Source organism: Meles meles, chromosome 18 (genome assembly GCF_922984935.1).
Source record: "Meles meles chromosome 18, mMelMel3.1 paternal haplotype, whole genome shotgun sequence".
In the NCBI taxonomy this organism is placed as follows: Eukaryota; Metazoa; Chordata; class Mammalia; order Carnivora; family Mustelidae; genus Meles; species Meles meles.
Window position 1 is genome coordinate 25,093,659 of NC_060083.1, and position 17,320 is coordinate 25,110,978.

The 17,320-nt window shown below is 55.7% G+C and overlaps 1 protein-coding gene across 3 annotated transcripts; it reads left to right on the forward strand.

Annotated features, from left to right (window-relative positions):
- The first annotated feature begins 1,413 nt into the window (after window positions 1-1,413).
- On the forward strand, window positions 1,414-17,083 carry WDR81 (WD repeat domain 81). Of its 3 annotated transcripts, XM_045984415.1 has the most exons (11): window positions 1,414-1,506; window positions 4,713-5,358; window positions 10,625-10,732; window positions 10,984-11,174; window positions 11,283-11,473; window positions 11,774-11,939; window positions 12,029-12,194; window positions 12,864-13,550; window positions 14,204-14,349; window positions 14,625-14,804; window positions 15,864-17,083. In XM_045984415.1, exons 2-11 carry the CDS (start codon window positions 4,830-4,832, stop codon window positions 16,182-16,184), a joined length of 2,685 nt encoding a protein of 894 aa, XP_045840371.1. In that variant the 5' UTR covers window positions 1,414-1,506; window positions 4,713-4,829; the 3' UTR covers window positions 16,185-17,083. The 3 variants fall into 3 exon arrangements, with proteins under 3 accessions (XP_045840371.1, XP_045840369.1, XP_045840370.1); XM_045984413.1 differs by having other exon boundaries at window positions 1,429-5,358; XM_045984414.1 differs by lacking the exons at window positions 14,204-14,349; window positions 14,625-14,804; window positions 15,864-17,083 and having other exon boundaries at window positions 1,429-5,358; window positions 12,029-12,139; window positions 12,864-13,313.
- The last annotated feature ends 237 nt before the right edge of the window (window positions 17,084-17,320 follow it).

The window sequence follows — 17,320 nt, forward strand, 5'->3', positions numbered from 1 at the left end:
CTGGTGCCTAATCAGTGCTCCAGGAATGATGGTTAAGTTTTTACTGCCCCAGGCCATGTGACCAAGCACATCAGGGTTTCCGCTGCTTCAAGAAAGAGGATGCAGGGGCGCCTGGGTGGCTCAGTGGGTTAAGCCTCTGCCTTCAGCTCAGGTCATGATCTCAGGGTCTCTGGGATCGAGCCCCGTATCGGGCTCTCTGCTTGGCAGGGAGTCTGCTTCCTCCCCTCTCTGGCTGCTGCTCTGCCTACTTGTAATCTCTCTCTCTCTCTCTCTCTCTATCTGTAAAAAAAGAAAAAAAAAAAAAAAAGAAAGAGGATGCAGATGGAATCAGATCACTGCTGATCCATTTGTTTCCTCTGTAATTGGGACTTTAGTTTTTCTTAAGCATCTTTATGGATCCCCCAAACCTCTACACCAAACTCCTCCATGAGGCAAAATCTCCTTCTAGAAGAGACTAAAAAAAAAAAAAAAAAAAAAAAAAAGCCAGCCAGTGGTTTTCCTGCAATGGCCTATCTGTCCTGCAAATGAGTCAGAACTGAGACCCCTAGAAGTCGTCTAGTTTTGGTGCTAGTTCTCTGGTTTCTGCTCCTTGTCCTATGCTGCATCCCCCCTTCCATCCCCCACCCCCCAGCCAAGGTAGCAACTGTAAGGCTCTGACCACAGCAGCAGGCTCTGGCACCTCAGAGGCGGATCTTCAACAGGAAGTCTTGGGGGAACATTTCCTCCCAAGAACCACAAGCATCTGGGCCTGGGACACTTCTCTCCCTCTCAGATCACCCAGAATTTAAAAGAAAGAGAGAAAGCCCCAAGAGGGCTGGGGCGCGGGGGAGGGGTGGGGAGGAAGGACTCTAGGGCAGAAAATTTGTGAACCAGGTTCCAAGTTTCCATTCTGCCACTTGGGCAAGTCTCTTTGGTGGCACTTGGTTACCACTTGTAAAATATAAACAATATTATTATCTTTTCTACTTCAGGGGTGGTTGTAAAGACCAGATGTAATGTTATCGAAGCAATGTGTTTGAAAACTGAAAACTGGTTCACTTGGTAGGTAGCATGGAGGCGCTGAAGGAGCTTAATGCCAAAAGCCCCAGCTCAGCCTGCGGTTCCTTATCTGTAAAACCAGAAGAGTGCGTGGGATCAGCCCGCTAAAGGCTGGAATCTCTGGGAAAATCCTCCTCAAATCCACGTTCTGGTGCATGCCGGAGGAAGCAGGGAAGGGAGGGGAAATCTCGTGGGCCGTTCAGACCCCCCTCCCCTGCACCCCCAGGAAACGAAGCCGTCACCTGACCAGAGCAGAGCGCGGAGAGGCAGGGCGCTGCGGCCTGCCAGGCGGTGGCGCCGGCGCCGGCGGGAGGCGCGGTCCGGCCGGCCCCTCCGAGCCACGTGCGGTTGTTTCCGTGCGGGGGCGATCACGTGATCCCCGTCAGCTGACCGGTCACGGCAGAGCCCGACTCAGGCGCCCCGCCACCCCTGCCCGGCTGCGCCCGGAGCGCAGGACTTTGCAGAGGGGTAAGAACGTCCCCGGCCTCCCCTCCTCTGTTCCCGGCCCACCTCCCGCCGCCTTGGTCTCAGCCCGGGTCCCTCGCCCATCCCTTCCCGCCCGGTCTGGCACCCCGGAAGCCGTCGCGGGCAGGGCCGTGGCCGGGCTCAGCCCCGCGCTGCCCCCAGGCGGCCGGGAGGGGATGGCTCTGGGGAGCAAGGGGCGGGAAGTCCCTCTTACCCACGGGGCGCACGGCTGGTCCCCGCCCCCAAGCCCGGACATGGAGGAGCTGCTCCAGAGCGTGGAGAGGGACCTGAATATCGAAGCCCGGCAGCTGGCTCCGGCCCCGGGGGGCACCCACGTGGTAGCCCTAGTGCCCGCGCGCTGGCTGGCCAGCCTCCGCGAGCGCCGGCTGCCCCCCGGACCCTGTCCTCGGGCAGAGGGCCTGAGCGAGGCGGAAGTGAGGACTCTCCTGCAGCGCTCCGTGCAGAAGCTGCCCCATGGCTGGACGCGCGTGGAGGTGCACGGGCTGCGGAAGCGGAGGCTGTCCTACCCCCTGGGCGGCGGCTTGCCCTCTGAGGAGGGCTCCAGCAGCCCCGAGACCCTCACTCACTTCATGCAGGATGTGGCTGCCCAGAATTATCGCAACCTGTGGCGCCATGCTTATCGCACTTACGGGCAGCCCTACAGTCACAGCTCTGCCCCTTCAGCTGTCCCCGCGTTGGACTTAGTCCGACAGGCTCTGCAGAGGGTCTATGGTTGTTCCTTCCTGTCCGTGGGTGAGTTTACCCAGGGCCCGTCATCTGCAAGAGAGGGTGCCTGTCCCCCTGGGGGCAACCTGGCCTGTCCCAGTCTTCTGCGAGCTGAGGCTCTGCTCGAGTCTCCAGAGATGCTGTACGTGGTACACCCATATGTGCAGTTCTCCCTGCACGATGTTGTCACCTTCAGCCCTGCCAAACTGACCAACAGCCAAGCCAAGGTGCTTTTCATTCTCTTCCGTGTGCTGAGGGCCATGGATGCCTGTCACCGCCAGGGACTGGCCTGCGGGGCCCTAACTTTGCACCACATCGCCGTAGACGAGAAGCTTTGCAGCGAGCTCCGGCTGGACCTGAGTGCTTATGAGAGGCCTCAGGAGGATGAGAATGAAAAGAGTCCTGTGGCAAAGAATGGGCCAGGCGTCGGACCTGGAGACGAGGGAGGAGAGGGACCCGGGTGTCCCACCTGCCGGGAGGAACTCCGGGGTCTTGTGCTAGATTGGGTCCACGGCCGCATCAGCAACTTCCACTACCTCATGCAGCTAAACAGGTTGGCGGGTCGACGGCAGGGCGATCCCAACTACCACCCAGTGCTGCCCTGGGTGGTGGACTTCACCACCCCCCACGGTCGCTTTCGAGACCTCCGCAAGTCCAAGTTCCGTCTCAACAAGGGGGACAAGCAGCTGGACTTCACATATGAGATGACGAGGCAGGCATTTGTAGCTGGTGGCGCGGGGGGCGGGGAGCCACCTCACGTTCCTCACCACATCTCAGACGTGCTCTCCGACATCACATATTACGTGTACAAGGCTCGGCGGACGCCCCGCTCCGTGCTCTGTGGACACGTGCGGGCACAGTGGGAGCCCCATGAGTATCCTGCCAGCATGGAGCGCATGCAGAGCTGGACACCTGATGAGTGCATCCCTGAGTTCTACGCCGATCCCTCGATCTTCTCCTCCATCCACCCGGACATGCCTGACCTGGATGTGCCGGCCTGGTGCGGCTCCAGCCACGAGTTCGTGTCCGCCCACCGGGCCCTGTTGGAGAGCCGAGAGGTGTCCCAGGACCTGCACCATTGGATCGACCTCACTTTTGGCTACAAACTGCAGGGCAAGGAAGCTGTGAAGGAGAAGAACGTGTGTCTGCACCTGGTGGATGCCCACACGCACCTGACCAGCTATGGCGTCGTACAGCTCTTCGATCAGCCGCACCCCCAGCGCCTGGCCGGGGCTCCTGCCCTGGCCCCTGAGCCCCCACTCATTCCCAGAGTGTTGTTCCAGACCATCCAGGAGAGCACCGGCCGGGAGGACTTACCAGGACAGCTTACGAATGGGGCGGGCAGGCTGGTTTTGGAGGGCACTCCCTGCGAGGCTGGCTGGGCCAGAGACAGGCCCGGGGCAGGGGAAGATGACTTGGAACAGGCCACGGAAGCTCTGGATTCCATCTCCCTTCCGGGGAAAGCCGGTGACCAGCTAGGTTCCTCTTCCTTTGTCTCCAGTCAAGCCTCACCAGGCCTCCTGTCTTTCTCAATGGCCTCAGCCTCTCGGCCAGGCCGCAGGAACAAACCTGCCAGCGCAGACCCTGGGGAAGGGGATGAGGGGAAGATTCTTCTTCCCGAGGGCTTCAATCCAGTGCAGGCCCTGGAAGGGCTGGAGAAACTTGGCAACTTTCTGACCAAAGGCCTTGGGAGCCAGCTGGAAGTGCCTGAGCAGTCCCAGATCCAGCCACCCGTGCAACTGCGGGAACTTCTCCATCGGGACATGCAGGCGCTGGGGGTCCTGTTGGCTGAGATGGTGTTTGCCACCAGGGTCCGAATGCTGCCGCCTGACGCCTCTTTGTGGGTACGCTTTGAGGCCGTCCGCGGGCTCTGCCTGCGTCACCCCAAGGAGGTCCCCGTGTCTCTGCAGCCCGTGCTGGACAAACTCCTGCAGCTGAGTGGACCCGAAGGCCCTGTGGTGGCAGGGAGGGGCAGACTAGCCCCACTCTTTGAGTACAGGCCCATCTCCCAGGGATTGCCTCCGCCCTGCCCGGCCCAGCTCCTCAGCCCCTTCAGCTCTGTGGTTCCCTTCCCCCCGTACTTCCCAGCGCTACACAAGTTCATCCTCCTGTATCAGGCAAGACGTGTGGAGGACGAGGCCCAGGGGCGGGAGCTGGTGTTCACGCTGTGGCAGCAACTGGGGGCAGTGCTGAGTGACATCACCCCGGAGGGGCTGGAGATCCTGCTGCCCTTCGTGCTGTCACTCATGTCTGAGGAGCACACGGCTGTGTACGCAGCCTGGTACCTCTTTGAACCGGTCGCTAAGGCCCTGGGCCCCAGAAATGCTAATAAGTACCTCCTGAAACCTCTCATCGGTGCCTATGAGAGCCCCTGCAGGTTACACGGCCGCTTCTACTTGTACACTGACTGCTTTGTGGCCCAGCTGATGGTGCGGCTGGGTCTGCAGGCCTTTCTCGTCCACCTGCTGCCCCACGTCTTACAGGTGCTGGCTGGTGTGGAGGCCTCTCAGGAGGAAAGCAAGGGCCTGGTAGGTGCCCCCGAGGACGAGGAGAGTGAGCTTCCGGGGGCCAGGCCCAGCTCCTGTGCGTTCAGGGAGGAGATGCCGATGGATGGTGAGCCTGCAACCTCCTCGGGCCTGGGGCTCCCAGACTACACGTCTGGCGTCAGCTTCCACGACCAGGCCTATCTCCCTGAGACCGAGGACTTCCAGGCTGGGCTCTATGTGGCGGAGTCCCCACAGCCCCAGGAAGCCGAGGCTGTGAGCCTGGGTCGGCTGAGTGACAAGAGTAGCACCAGCGAGACCTCCCTGGGCGAGGAGCGGGCTGCCGAGGATGGGGGTGCTCCCGTGGACAAGAGCAGCCTCAGGTCAGGCGACAGCTGCCAGGACTTGAAGCAAAGCGAGGGCTCAGAGGAGGAAGAGGAGGAGGACGAAGGCTGTGTGGTGGTGTTGGAGGAGGAGGAGGGGGATGGGGAGCAAGACGAGATCACCAGGGCCTCTGAACTCACTCTCTCTGACACCGTGCTGTCCATGGATACGGTGGTGGCCCGCGGTGGCGAGGCAGATGGGGAGGAAGAAGAGGAGCCGCTAACTGAGCAGTCGGAGGGCAAAGAACAGAAGATCCTCCTCGGTGAGTTCTCAGGCCTTAAGGTGTTGGTCAAACAGTCCTCTGGTCATTTATTTGTTTATTGAACTAAGTAAGCTTTACACCCAGCAAGGGACTTGAACGCATGACCCGGAGCCTCAAGAGTCCCATGTTCTTCCGTCTGAGCCAGCCGGGTGCCATGTGGGTGTTTTTTTGTTTTGTTTATTTATTTTTTTAAATTTAAATTCCAGTATGTTTAACCTGGAGTGTTTTCTTAGTTTCAGGTGTACAATATAGTGTTTCACCAATTCTATGCAAGACTCTGGGCCCATCGTGACACAAGTACTCCTTAATCCCCATCACCTATTTTCTCCATCCCATCCCCTCTTCCCCTCTGGAGTTTGTTCTCCAGAGTTGAGTCCTTTTTTTTTTTGGTTTCTCTCTCTCTTTTTCCTTTGCTTTTTTTTTTTTTTTTTTTTTTTTTAAGATTTAGTTAGGGGCGCCTGGGTGGCTCAGTGGATTAAGCCGCTGCCTTCGGCTCAGGTCATGATCTCAGGGTCCTGGGATCGAGCCCCGCATCCGGCTCTCTGCTCCACGGGGAGCCTGCTTCCTCCTCTCTCTCTGCCTGCCTCTCTGCCTACTTGTGATCTCTCTCTCTGTCAAATAAATAAATAAAATCTTTAAAAAAAAAAAAAAAATTTAGTTATTTGAGAGAGAGCGCATGTAGAGGGAGAGGGAGAGAACACACTAAGCAGACTCTGCACCGACCACCGAGCCCAATGCAGGGCTCAGTCTAACGACCCTGAGATCATGATCTGAGCCGAAACCAAGATTCGGACCCTCACCGACTGCCCCACCCAGGCACCCCATGCTCTTGTTTGTTTCTTAAATTCCACCTGTGAGTGAAATCATATGGGATTGGTCTCTCTCTCTTTTTTTGCTTAGCATTATACTCTCAGTCCACTCATGATGTTGGGCGTGGCAGGGTATGACTCTTTTTTTTTTTTTTTTTTTTAGGGTATGATTCTTTTTTAAGCCTGAATAATATTCCACTTATATATACATATACTACATCTTATTTTTTAAGACTTTTTTGGTGAGGATCAGAGAGAGAGAGAGCACAGACAAGAGGAGCAGCAGGCAGAGGGAGAAGCAGGCTCCCTGCTGAGCGAGGAGCCTGATGCAGGAGTCAATCCCAGGACCCCGGGATCATGACCTGAGCTGAAAGCAGACTGACTGACTCACCCAGGCACAACTATACCACATTTTCTTTATCCATTCATCTATCAGTGGACATTTGGGCTGCTTCCATAGCTTGTCTGTTGTAAATAATGCTGCAAAAACAGGGGTGCATTTGATTTAAATAAATCCCTTTGATTTAGTGTTTTTGTATTTTGGGGGTGAACACCAGTAGTGCAGTTACTGGATCACTACCCTATAGTACTATTTTTAACTTTTTAAAAAAGATTTTATTTATTTACTAGAGAGAGAGAGAGAATGAGTGGGGGGAGGGAAAGGAGAGAGGGGGAATTAGACTCCGCTCTAAGCAGGGAGCCCGATGCAGGGCTGGATCCCAGGATCCTGGGAACATGACCTGAGCCGAAGGCAGACGCTGAGTCAACTGAGCCAACTGAGTCACCCAGGCATCTCCCTGATGATGAGTGATATTGAGCATCTTTTCATGTGTCTGTTGGCCATCTGGATGTCTTCTTTGGGGAAATGTCTGTTCATGTCTTCTGTCCATCTTTTAGTTGGATTATTTGTGTTTTGGGTGTTGACTTGTAGCAGTTCTTTATATATTTTGGATACTAAGCCTTTATCAGATTTGTCATTTGCAGATATGTTCTCCCATTCTTTAGGGTGCCCTTTAGTTTTATTGATTGTTTCCTTAGCAGTGCTGAAGCTTTTTATTTTGATGTTGTCCCAGTAGTTTATTTTTGCTTTTATTTCCCTTGCCTCAGGACGTTTCTAGAAAGATGTTGCTACTGCTGATGTCAGAGAAATTATTGCCTGTGCTCTCTTCTAGGACTTTTATGGTTTCAGGTCTCATATTTAGGTCTTTAATACATTTTGAGGTTTTTTTTTTTAAATTTTTTCTCACCATATTGAGTTTATTTTTGTGTATGGTATAAGAAAGTGGGCCAGTTTGATTCCTTTTTTTATTTTTATTTTTGTTGGCTCCATGCCAGGTGAAGCCCAGTGTGGGGCTTGAACTCAAGACCCTGAGGTCAAGACCTGAGCTGAAATCAAGAGTAGGATGGTTAGCTGACTGAGCCATCCAAGCATCCCCAGTTTGAGTCTTTTGCATGTAGCTGTCCAGTTTTTTGCCATTTGTTGAAGAGATTGTCTTTTTCCCATTGTATAGTCTTTTCCTCCTTTGTTGAAGATCAGTTGACCATATAATTGTGGGTTTATTTCTGGTTTTTCTATTTTGTTTCATTGATGTGTGTGTCTGTTTTGTGCCAGTATCATACTGTTATGATTGCTACAGCTTTGTAATATAACTTGAAGTCTGGAATTGTGATGCCTCCAGCTTTGCTTTTTTTTTTCAAGATTGCTTTGGCTATTCGGGGTCCTTTATGGTTCCATAATAATTTTAGGGTTGTTTGTACTTGTTCTGCGAAAAATGTTGTTGGTATTTTGATAGAGATTGCATTAAATTTGTAGACTGCTTTGGGTAGTTTAGACATTTAACAATATCCGTTCTTCCAATCCATGAACATAGAATGCTTTTCCATTTCTTTGTGTTGTCTTCAATTTCTTTCATCAATGTTTCATATTTTTTTTTAAAGATTTTATTTATTTATTTGACAGAGAGAGATCACAAGTAGATAGAGAGGCAGGCAGAGAGAGAGAGGGAAGCAGGCTCCCGCCTGATCAGAGAGCCTGATGCGGGACTCGATCCCAGGACCCCGAGATCATGACCCGAGCCGAAGGCAGCGGCTTAACCCACTGAGCCACCCAGGCGCCCCAATGTTTCATATTTTTCAAAGTATAGGTCTTTTACCTCTTTGGTTAAATTTATTCTTTTTTTTTTTAAAGTTTTTTATTTATTTATTTGACAGACAGAGATCACAAGTAGACAGAGAGGCAGGCAGAGAGAGGAAGGGAAGCAGACACCCTGCTGAGCAGAGAGCCCGATGCGGGGCTCGATCCCAGGACCCTGGGATCATGACCTGAGCCGAAGGCAGAGGCTTTAACCCACTGAGCCACCCAGGCGCCCCGGTTAAATTTATTCTTAAGCATTGTATTTTTTTGGTGCAATTTTAAATGTGATTCTTTTTTTTTTTTTTTAAATTTTATTTATTTGACAGAGAGAAACCACAAGTAGGCAGAGGCAGGCAGAGAGAGAGGAGGAAGCAGGCTCCCTGCTGAGCAGAGAGCCCGATGTGGGGCTCGATCCCAGGACCCTGGGATCATGACCTGAGCCGAAGGCAGAGGCTTTAACCCACTGAGCCACCCAGGCGCCCCTAAATGTGATTCTTAATTTCATTTTCTGTTGCTTTATTATTAGCATATAGAAGGGCAACTGATTTCTGTATTTTGATTTTGGATCCTGTAACTTTACTGGATTCATTTATCTGTTCCAGTAGTTTTTTGGTTTTGAGTCTTTATGGTTTTCTGTATATAGTGTCAGTTCACCTACAAATAGTGAAAGTTTTACTTCTTCTTTTACTTCTTCCTTACAATTTGGATGCCTTTTATTTCTTTTTGTTGTCTAATTGCTGTGGTTTAAATTTCCAATGGTGAGACTGGACATCATTGTCTTATTCCTGACCTTAGAGGAAAAGCTTCTAGTTTTTCCCCATTGAGGATGATATTTGCTGTGGGATTTTCACATAAGGCTTTTATTGTGTTGAAGTATGTTCCCTCTAAACCTGCTTTGTTGAAGGTTTTTATCATGAATGGGTGTTGTACTTTGTTAAATGCTTTTTCTGAATCTGTTAAAATGATCATTTTTTTTTCCTTTTTAAAAAGATTTTATTTATTTGTTTGATAGTGAGAAAGAGAGTGCACACGCACAAGGAGGGGGAGCAGCAGGCAGAGGGAGAAGCAGGCCTCCCGCTAAATGGGGAGCCCGATGTGGGGCTCGATCCCAGGACCCTGGAATCATGACCTGAGCCGAAGGCAGACATTTAACGACTGAGCCACCCAGACACCCCTTACTCTGGTTTTCATTCAGCATTTCTAAGTACCTCGTCTGCGCCAAGGAGTGGATTGAACAGATTCATGTGTGGCACAGGTGTGGGCCTTCCTTCCTGGAGCTCACTCCTAGCAGAGGAGGCTACCTTAGGTAAAGCAATGCTGTAAAGAACAGGGCTAGGTACTACAAGGAACTATAAGTAGGGCTTAGATCTAGTTTTCAGGGGTCAGAGAGGCTTCCATAAAAGTAGAGTCCAAGATGCCTGGGTGGCTCAGTCAGTTAAGCGTCTGCCTTTGGCTCAGGTCATGATCCCAGGGTCCTGGGATGGAGCCACGTTGGACTTCCCTCTCAGCAGGGAGCCTGCTTCTCCCTGTCCCTCTGCCCCTCTGCCTCCGCTTGTGCTCTCTCTCTAATAAATAAACCTTTAGGAGGGAAAAAAAGAGGTAGAGACAGTTGAGGTCCAGTGAATAGGAGGTAGCAAGGCAAAAATGGTAGGGTCTGTGGTAGGAAGAGCATACCAGGCAGAGGGATCAGCATGTGTGAGGTTCTGTGACTCCATTAAAGAAGCAGTGAAAAGGGGCGCCTGGGTGACTCAGTCCGTGAAGCCGCTGCCTTTGGCTCCGGTCATGATCCCAGGGTCCTGGGATGGAGCCCCGCATCAGGGTCCTTGCTCAGCAGGGAGCCTGCTTCTCTCTCTTGCCTCTGCCTGCCACTCTGCCTGCTTGTGAGCTGTCTCTCTCTCTCTCTCTCTCTCTGACAAATAAATAAAATCTTAAAAAAAAAAAAAAAAGAGAAGCAATGAAAGGCTGGCCTGGTTAGACAGGGAGACTGGAGGGAAGAAGAGGGAGCACAGGCCATGGTGGGAGGGAGCTGGGGCCTGGCCAGGCCTCATTTAGCAGCTTAAGAAGATTCACTGAAAGGATGACCTTCCTGCAAGTTGTACCCGACGGGAGGATTCTGGAGCAGCCTGGAAGCCAGGGTCACCTGGGGCAGTCCTAGAGCTACAGGTCCTCTCTGGTACTGTGAAATAGATGGTGGTGGTGTGGGACGCCGGCTACTTGGCAGGTTTGCACCCAGGATTGGCTAGGAGGGGTGCCGTGGGGTGGGGTGGGAGGAGCGGCAAGCCACCGTTATCTGATGAGCTCAGGGCCTGCTCCTGCCTTGCAGATACAGCCTGCAAGATGGTCCGCTGGCTGTCTGCCAGGCTTGGCCCCACTGTGGCCTCTCGCTATGTGGCCCGGAACCTGCTCCGCTTGCTGACATCTTGCTACGTTGGTAAGGCCTGCAGTCGGTGCCAGAGAGGGGGCTCCATCTCAGACCCTCTGCCTGTCCTGTAGGGCATCCTTCCCACTTCCACGTCCCTGCCAGGTCCCAGGTCCCGGTCTGTAAGCTACTTCCTTCCTCGGGTAGAGCATGGTGTGGGCCCCAGGCAAGAGGGAATGGGAGCGGCTACCCTAGTTCCTGGAAGACTGACCGCCCCACTGCCTGCCATGAGCTGCTCGAGGCTGCTGGTTCTTCCTCGGCAGGGCCCATTCGGCAGCAGTTCACGATGAGCAGCGGGGAGAGCCCCCCGCTGAGTGCGGGCAACATCTACCAGAAGAGGCCAGTCTTGGGCGATATAGTGTCTGGGCCTGTGCTCAGCTGCCTCCTGCACATCGCTCATCTGTACGGGGAGCCTGTCCTCACCTACCAGTACCTGCCTTACATCAGCTACCTGGTCAGTCACTCCTCAGGGGAGGCCGAGGAGCTTGAGGGCAGACCTGAGCAATCTGGGGGTCCCAGGGGTCCGTGGGCAGCCTGGCCCTCATCCACTCTGTGGCCCTAGGTGGCCCCAGGTAGCACCTCAGGCCCCAGTCGACTGAACAGCCGTAAGGAGGCAGGGCTGCTGGCGGCGGTGACCCTGACCCAGAAGATCATCGTGTACCTCTCGGACACCACCCTCATGGACATCCTGCCCCGAATCAGCCACGAGGTCTTACTGCCTGTGCTCAGCGTCCTCACTTCCCTCGTCACTGGGTAGGCTGCTGCACCACCCCTGTGCAGGGAGGAGCCCAGCTGGGGATGCTGCCCAGGAGGGGCTGGGAAGCTTGGGAGTGAGACTGGGTGTCAGGCGTCCTGGTTCTGATCCAGCGGAGCAACCCTGAGCAAGCCACACCTCCTCTCTGTGCCTCAGTTTCCTTATCTCATTTGGGCCAATCAGTCTTGGAGCTCTGTTCATTGAAAGCTTTTTGGTAGATTCTGGGCAAGTCCTGCAGAGCGGGGGGGGGGGGGGGGCGATGTAAGGGGGGTGCTGGAGCTCGTGTGCTCTCTTTGCAGGTTCCCGAGTGGGGCCCAGGCCCGGACTGTCCTGTGTGTGAAAACCATCAGCCTCATCGCCCTCATATGCCTGCGCATCGGGCAGGAGATGGTCCAGCAGCACCTGAGTGAGCCCGTGGCCACCTTTTTCCAAGTCTTCTCTCAGCTGCACGAGCTTCAGCGCCAGGTAGGCAGACCTGCTTCCCTTAGTGGCTAGACTGGGCGGGGTAGGCGCTGTGAACTTAGCTGACTTGCCCTGTGCTGTCCTGCCCCCAGGATCTGAAGCCGGATGCTGCGGGCCGCAGCGAGGGCCAGCTGCCGGAGGCGGCCTTCTCCGACGGGCAGCAGCGGCTAGTGGACCCCAGCCTGCTGGGGGAGCTGCAGAAGGTGTTCACCTTGGAGATGGCGTACACAATCTACGTGCCCTTCTCCTGCCTGTTGGGTACTGCCCCGTCACATTCCCTTGCAAAGCCTTTGTGGCTCTGTCTTCCCCCAGGAGGGCTCTGTGCTCCCCTTGCCCCCCCCCCCCAGACCCTGTAGCTGGTCTTCAGCGCAGTGTTGTGCGTCAGACCTCCCCGTCCCAAGGTGACACGTAAACAGAGCGTAGAGCATTAGCCGGCAGGGAGGCATGGGAGCTGGTCTAGCGTATCCCTGGGGAAGGCAGGGGCCTTGGGCCGATGTGCAGACATCTCTAGGAGTTTCCGGGCGGAATAAATAGCCCGCCATCTGTGTAGCCTCAGACTATACGGTGCAGGCCTGGCGCTGCTGTGTGGTTATGTGTGTTGTCTCCCTGAATGGGAAGAACGGCCCTGTGGTCAGATACGTTATGGTTCCTCCACGGAAATCTGGGTCCTGAGAGGGGGAGCAGCAGCTGTTATTTGTCACCGTTCTCGTTCCCATGTGCCACATGGGGCCCAGCACATAAAGAGGATGCGTGTGTGAGCGAATCCACATCTTCCTAGGGAAGAAACAGGCTCAGAGATGAAGAGTTTCTTGCCCAGAGTTTCACAGCCAGCACCTGCCCTGTCTTCTGTTCCCAGGCTTTGGCGGGGTGGTGGCAGCTGCCCGCTATCTTCCCTGATCTTAGGATTACTCCCACCCCCCCATCTAGGTGACATCATCCAGAAGATCGTTCCCAACCACGAGCTGGTTGGGGAACTGGCGGGGCTGTATCTGGAGAGCATCAGCCCAAGCAGTCGCAGCCCGGCCAGCGTGGAACCCGCAGTGCCCAACACGGGCCCCGAGTGGGACCCCCAGAGTGGGGGTGGCCCACGGGATGACAGCCACTCAGGGACCTTTGGGAGCGTTCTGGTCGGGAACCGCATTCAGATTCCTGACGACCCACAGCCCGAGAGCCCCGGCTTGCTGGGCTCCGTCCCGGGGGCGGGCAGTGGGGGCGTCCGCAGCGAGGAGGACAACGCACTGAAGAGGGAGCTGCCCCGGAGCGCCCACGGGCTGAGCGGGAACTGGCTTGCGTACTGGCAGTACGAGATTGGCGTGAGCCAGCAGGATGCCCACTTTCACTTCCACCAGATCCGCCTGCAGAGCTTCCCGGGCCACTCGGGGGCCGTCAAGTGTGTGGCACCCCTGAGCAGTGAGGACTTCTTCCTGAGTGGCAGTAAGGACCGCACGGTGCGCCTCTGGCCGCTCTACAACTCAGGGGATGGCACCAGTGAGACGGCTCCACGCCTCGTCTACGCCCAGCATCGCAAGAGCGTCTTCTTCGTGGGCCAGCTCGAGGCCCCGCAGTACGTGGTGAGCTGCGACGGGGCTGTGCACGTCTGGGACCCCTTCACAGGTGAGCAGGTCCAGGTGAGGCCTGTTCTCTCGCTGCCATCCTGGGCGCTGCCAGGCCTCTGGGTTTGAGGACCTAGGGTTGGGCGGTTGGGGTGTAATGGTAGGGGGGTGGGGTGACCCAGTGAGGCCGCACAGAGGAGCAATTGGACCTGAGTTTGAATTGGTTCTGCCAACTTATTTGCTGGGTGACCTTGTGCAAGTCCCCTTGCTGCTAGAAGCATTAATTTTCCTGATCTGTAAAATGGGAATCCGAACGGGGTTAGAAGATGATGCACGTAGGAGTTTGGCTTAACATATAACATGTCATACAAGTTTGGCATATGGTTGCTTGATTGTATTTTGGCATCACGGGGAAGGAGAAGTAAGGTTAATAAGGTTTTTAAAGGGGGAGGGGATTGGGTAGTGTTGAGGTAGACTGAGGAGAAGTAGTGTTTGATCAGGGGGCGCTGTGGGAAAAGAAGAGGTTGCTCTGGGACTGGGGCCTGGCCTGGCCACAGAAGCAGGAAGGTGGGAGAGTCAAAAAGCATCTTCAGGATTTTCTGAGGTCCTCTGGAATATGAGAAGCAGATCCAGGGTAGGTCAGGGAGATGGGAAGAGTTGGGGTGCTTCTGTCAGCTTCTGGTACCCCAGATCCACGGTGCCTTGCCTTCCCAGGGAAGACCCTCCGCATGATGGAACCATGGGACAGCCGCGTGCCCCTGACTGCTGTGGCCGTCATGCCCGCCCCTCATACCAGCATCACCATGGCCAGCTCTGACTCCACCCTGCGCTTCGTGGACTGCAGGAAGCCTGGTCTGCAGGTCAGGGCCGTCCGGTTCCCTGAACCCGGGCCTGGATGCCTGGCAGGGAGGAGAGACCCCAAAGAGAGAAGGCCAGAGTGTCGTTTAGACCAGTGACCCACAGCAGCAAACCCTGAGTGGGGGGTGGGACTGACCTGAGATGGAGGGGGGGCCCTCTGCTTGATGGGGCGGGGATAAAGGATCAGGCCTTTCAACTGTGTGGGCTTTGGAGGGAGCGGGACCTCAGGGAGAAATGGGTTGGGGCGGCACTTTAGCTCATCTCCCTCTATCTGCAGCACGAGTTCCGCCTCGGCGGTGGGCTGAACCCTGGCCTCGTCCGCTCCCTGGCCGTCAGCCCCAGTGGCCGTAGCGTCGTGGCTGGCTTCTCCTCGGGCTTCATGGTGCTCCTGGACACCCGTACTGGCTTAGTTCTGCGTGGCTGGCCGGCCCATGAGGGGGACATCCTGCAGATCAAGGTGACTGACCAGGTCCCTTTCCCCTCCTCACTGCCCAGCCCCGCCCCTGCTCCAGGTCCTCTTAGGGCCCACCCAGGACAGGCTCTAGCTAAGGTAATCTCCCTTTTACCTGCCCCAGGGCTGATGGGCACAGAGGGTTAGGAGCCAGAGGCAGGCCGTGGGAGTGGGAAGCGGGGGGGTGAGCTGACCCTGCTGCTCCCTGGGGATGTTCTAATGAGTAACCCTTGTCCATATTTGCCTTGCTTGGAGGATCAGGGGTCAGGCCCTGTCCGTGACCCAGTTCAGGTTAAATAAAGCTCAGCTGGGAGGCTGTTTACTGCCCCCAGACCACGGAACAGAGTCCATGTCCCATGCTGGGCTGCCCTCATGGGGGCAGGGACGCCCCCGCCTGGGGATCCTACCCCTACCCCTCCCATTCTCAGGCACAGATTTCAGGGAACTGCCCAGGGAGGGACAGCAGGGGAGGAACAGGGCTCTTTGTGGGAGGATATTTCCAGGCAGCTGGCACTCCCTCCCTGTCCTGACTGCAGCCAGGGGACCTGCGCTGCCACTGCTAAGGACACACTGGCTCCAGCTGTGCCCGGACCCCAGGGGGCCCAGGGGTTCAGGTAGCTTTCAGTGCGGACCTTCCAGGGACGCATTTGGAGGGCTTTGGGGTCAGCCTGGTTGTTAATGCTGGCAGTGCTACTTCCTGGCTCTCTGACCTTGGGAGGATTACTTAACTTCTCTGAGCCTCGGGTTCTTTCTCTGTAAAATGGGAACAACAAGAGCATTTACGTCATCGAGTTGTCCTGAAAATTAAATTTGGTAATATGACACGCCGCACATAATGCCTAGAGTGAGCGCCCAAGTTACAGTGATGACTAGGTTAAAGACACCTGAACACGGTGACATCAACCAGCCCTTATATGATGTGGTGGATGAGGCAGCTGGTCTCCTGCCCAGGACCCCTCTGACTTCCCGGGAGATCCCGTGCGAGTAAACACAAGACCCTGGAGCTCGTTGGGCCCATGGGAGGGCCCGGGTCCGGCTGGCTCAGGCTCTCTTTTCCCCGAGCAGGCGGTGGAGGGCAGCGTCCTGGTCAGCTCCTCCTCTGACCACTCCTTGACCGTGTGGAAGGAGCTGGAACAGAAGCCCACGCACCACTACAAGTCTGCCTCTGACCCCATCCACACCTTCGACCTGTATGGCAGCGAGGTGGTCACCGGCACAGTGGCCAACAAGATCGGCGTCTGCTCCCTACTCGAGCCCCCCTCCCAGGCCACCACCAAGCTCAGCTCTGAGAACTTCCGAGGCACACTTACCAGTCTGGCCTTGCTGCCCACCAAACGCCACCTTTTGCTAGGCTCGGACAATGGGGTCATCCGCCTCCTGGCGTAGGCTGAGGCAGGGCTGGCCCATGAGGGTGGGCAGACATCCCCCCCAGGAGTCCCTCCCTCACCCATGTTTTCCCAGCAGCTCCCTCTGCGCAAGCATTGGGTCCCACACCCCGAGTGGCCATGTGGCCTGCAAGCCAGGGGGAGGCAGGAGTCCAGGGTCCCAAACTGCCAGAGCCACAGTGCTGCCAGAAAGGATCTCCTTCATGGCTTGGGGGAGCTGCTGCCCCTAGTCAGCAGGAAGCAAGAGAGAGCGAGCGAGCATGGGAAAGCATTGCCCTCCCTTCTCCCTGGCTCTGCCTTCTGGGTGTACATGGGGATAGGGAAGCTCTGAGAAGAGAAATGGAGATGGGCCCTGGCCCAGCCAGTCTCCAGCCGAAGATGCCCCCGCACCTTGCTGAGCTCTCTGTACCCCAGTCTCACAAGGACAGGACAGCTGCCCCAGTCCAGGACACTGATGGTGCTTGGACTCCAGCCTCTAATGAGAGAGTTAAGGGCCTTGGGCTGGGGTTTAAGTGTCCACCCAGCCGGACCCTGCCCAATGTGGGACCAGTAGGGGAAGAAAGAGGGCAGGACCAGGGGAGGGAAGAGGGACTGGGCCAGCCGGTGCCTAGCCAGGAGTGACCCCCTGTCTTGCCCGCCCACCCCTCACCACAGTGTTTGTGCCTTGAAACTGAGGAGGCAGCCCCTGGGCCCAGAACCCTCATGGTCTGACACCCTGAGAGAAGGGGTGAGAATGATCTCGGCATCTCAGGTCTCTCCCAGGGGACAGGAAGACCCAGGCATCCTGGGACCCTCATATTCGGGAGCAGAGATGAGGTCTGAGCCTGCGCCCCTACTGCCTCCTCATTATTTGCAATAGATGTAAATATGACCAATAAATCCTTTGGAAGAGCCATGGAACTGAGGGACACTTTTCTTGACGGTGGTGTCAGGGTGGGGAAGAATTACAAGTAGGCAGCTTCCGGGGCCATGAGGAGAGGGCAAGAAGCTGGGCAGGAAGGTGGGAGACAGCCTGATCATTGCCCTTGGGTGCCCCAGGGGACATGCGTTCTGGTGCATGGAGCCCCAGGCCAGTTTCTTGAACCCTCAGCCTTGGGGGAGGGTAAGGAGGCAGCGCTCCTGCTGGAAGGATGCTGA

Coding starts and splice junctions, on each gene's coding strand:
- WDR81 (XM_045984413.1), top strand. CDS start 1,680: ATGGCTCTGGGGAGCAAGGGGCGGGAAGTCCCTCTTACCCACGGGGCG. Junction 11,940..12,028: donor TGCACGAGCTTCAGCGCCAG/GTAGGCAGACCT, acceptor TCCTGCCCCCAG/GATCTGAAGCCGGATGCTGC. Junction 14,350..14,624: donor GCAGGAAGCCTGGTCTGCAG/GTCAGGGCCGTC, acceptor CTCTATCTGCAG/CACGAGTTCCGCCTCGGCGG.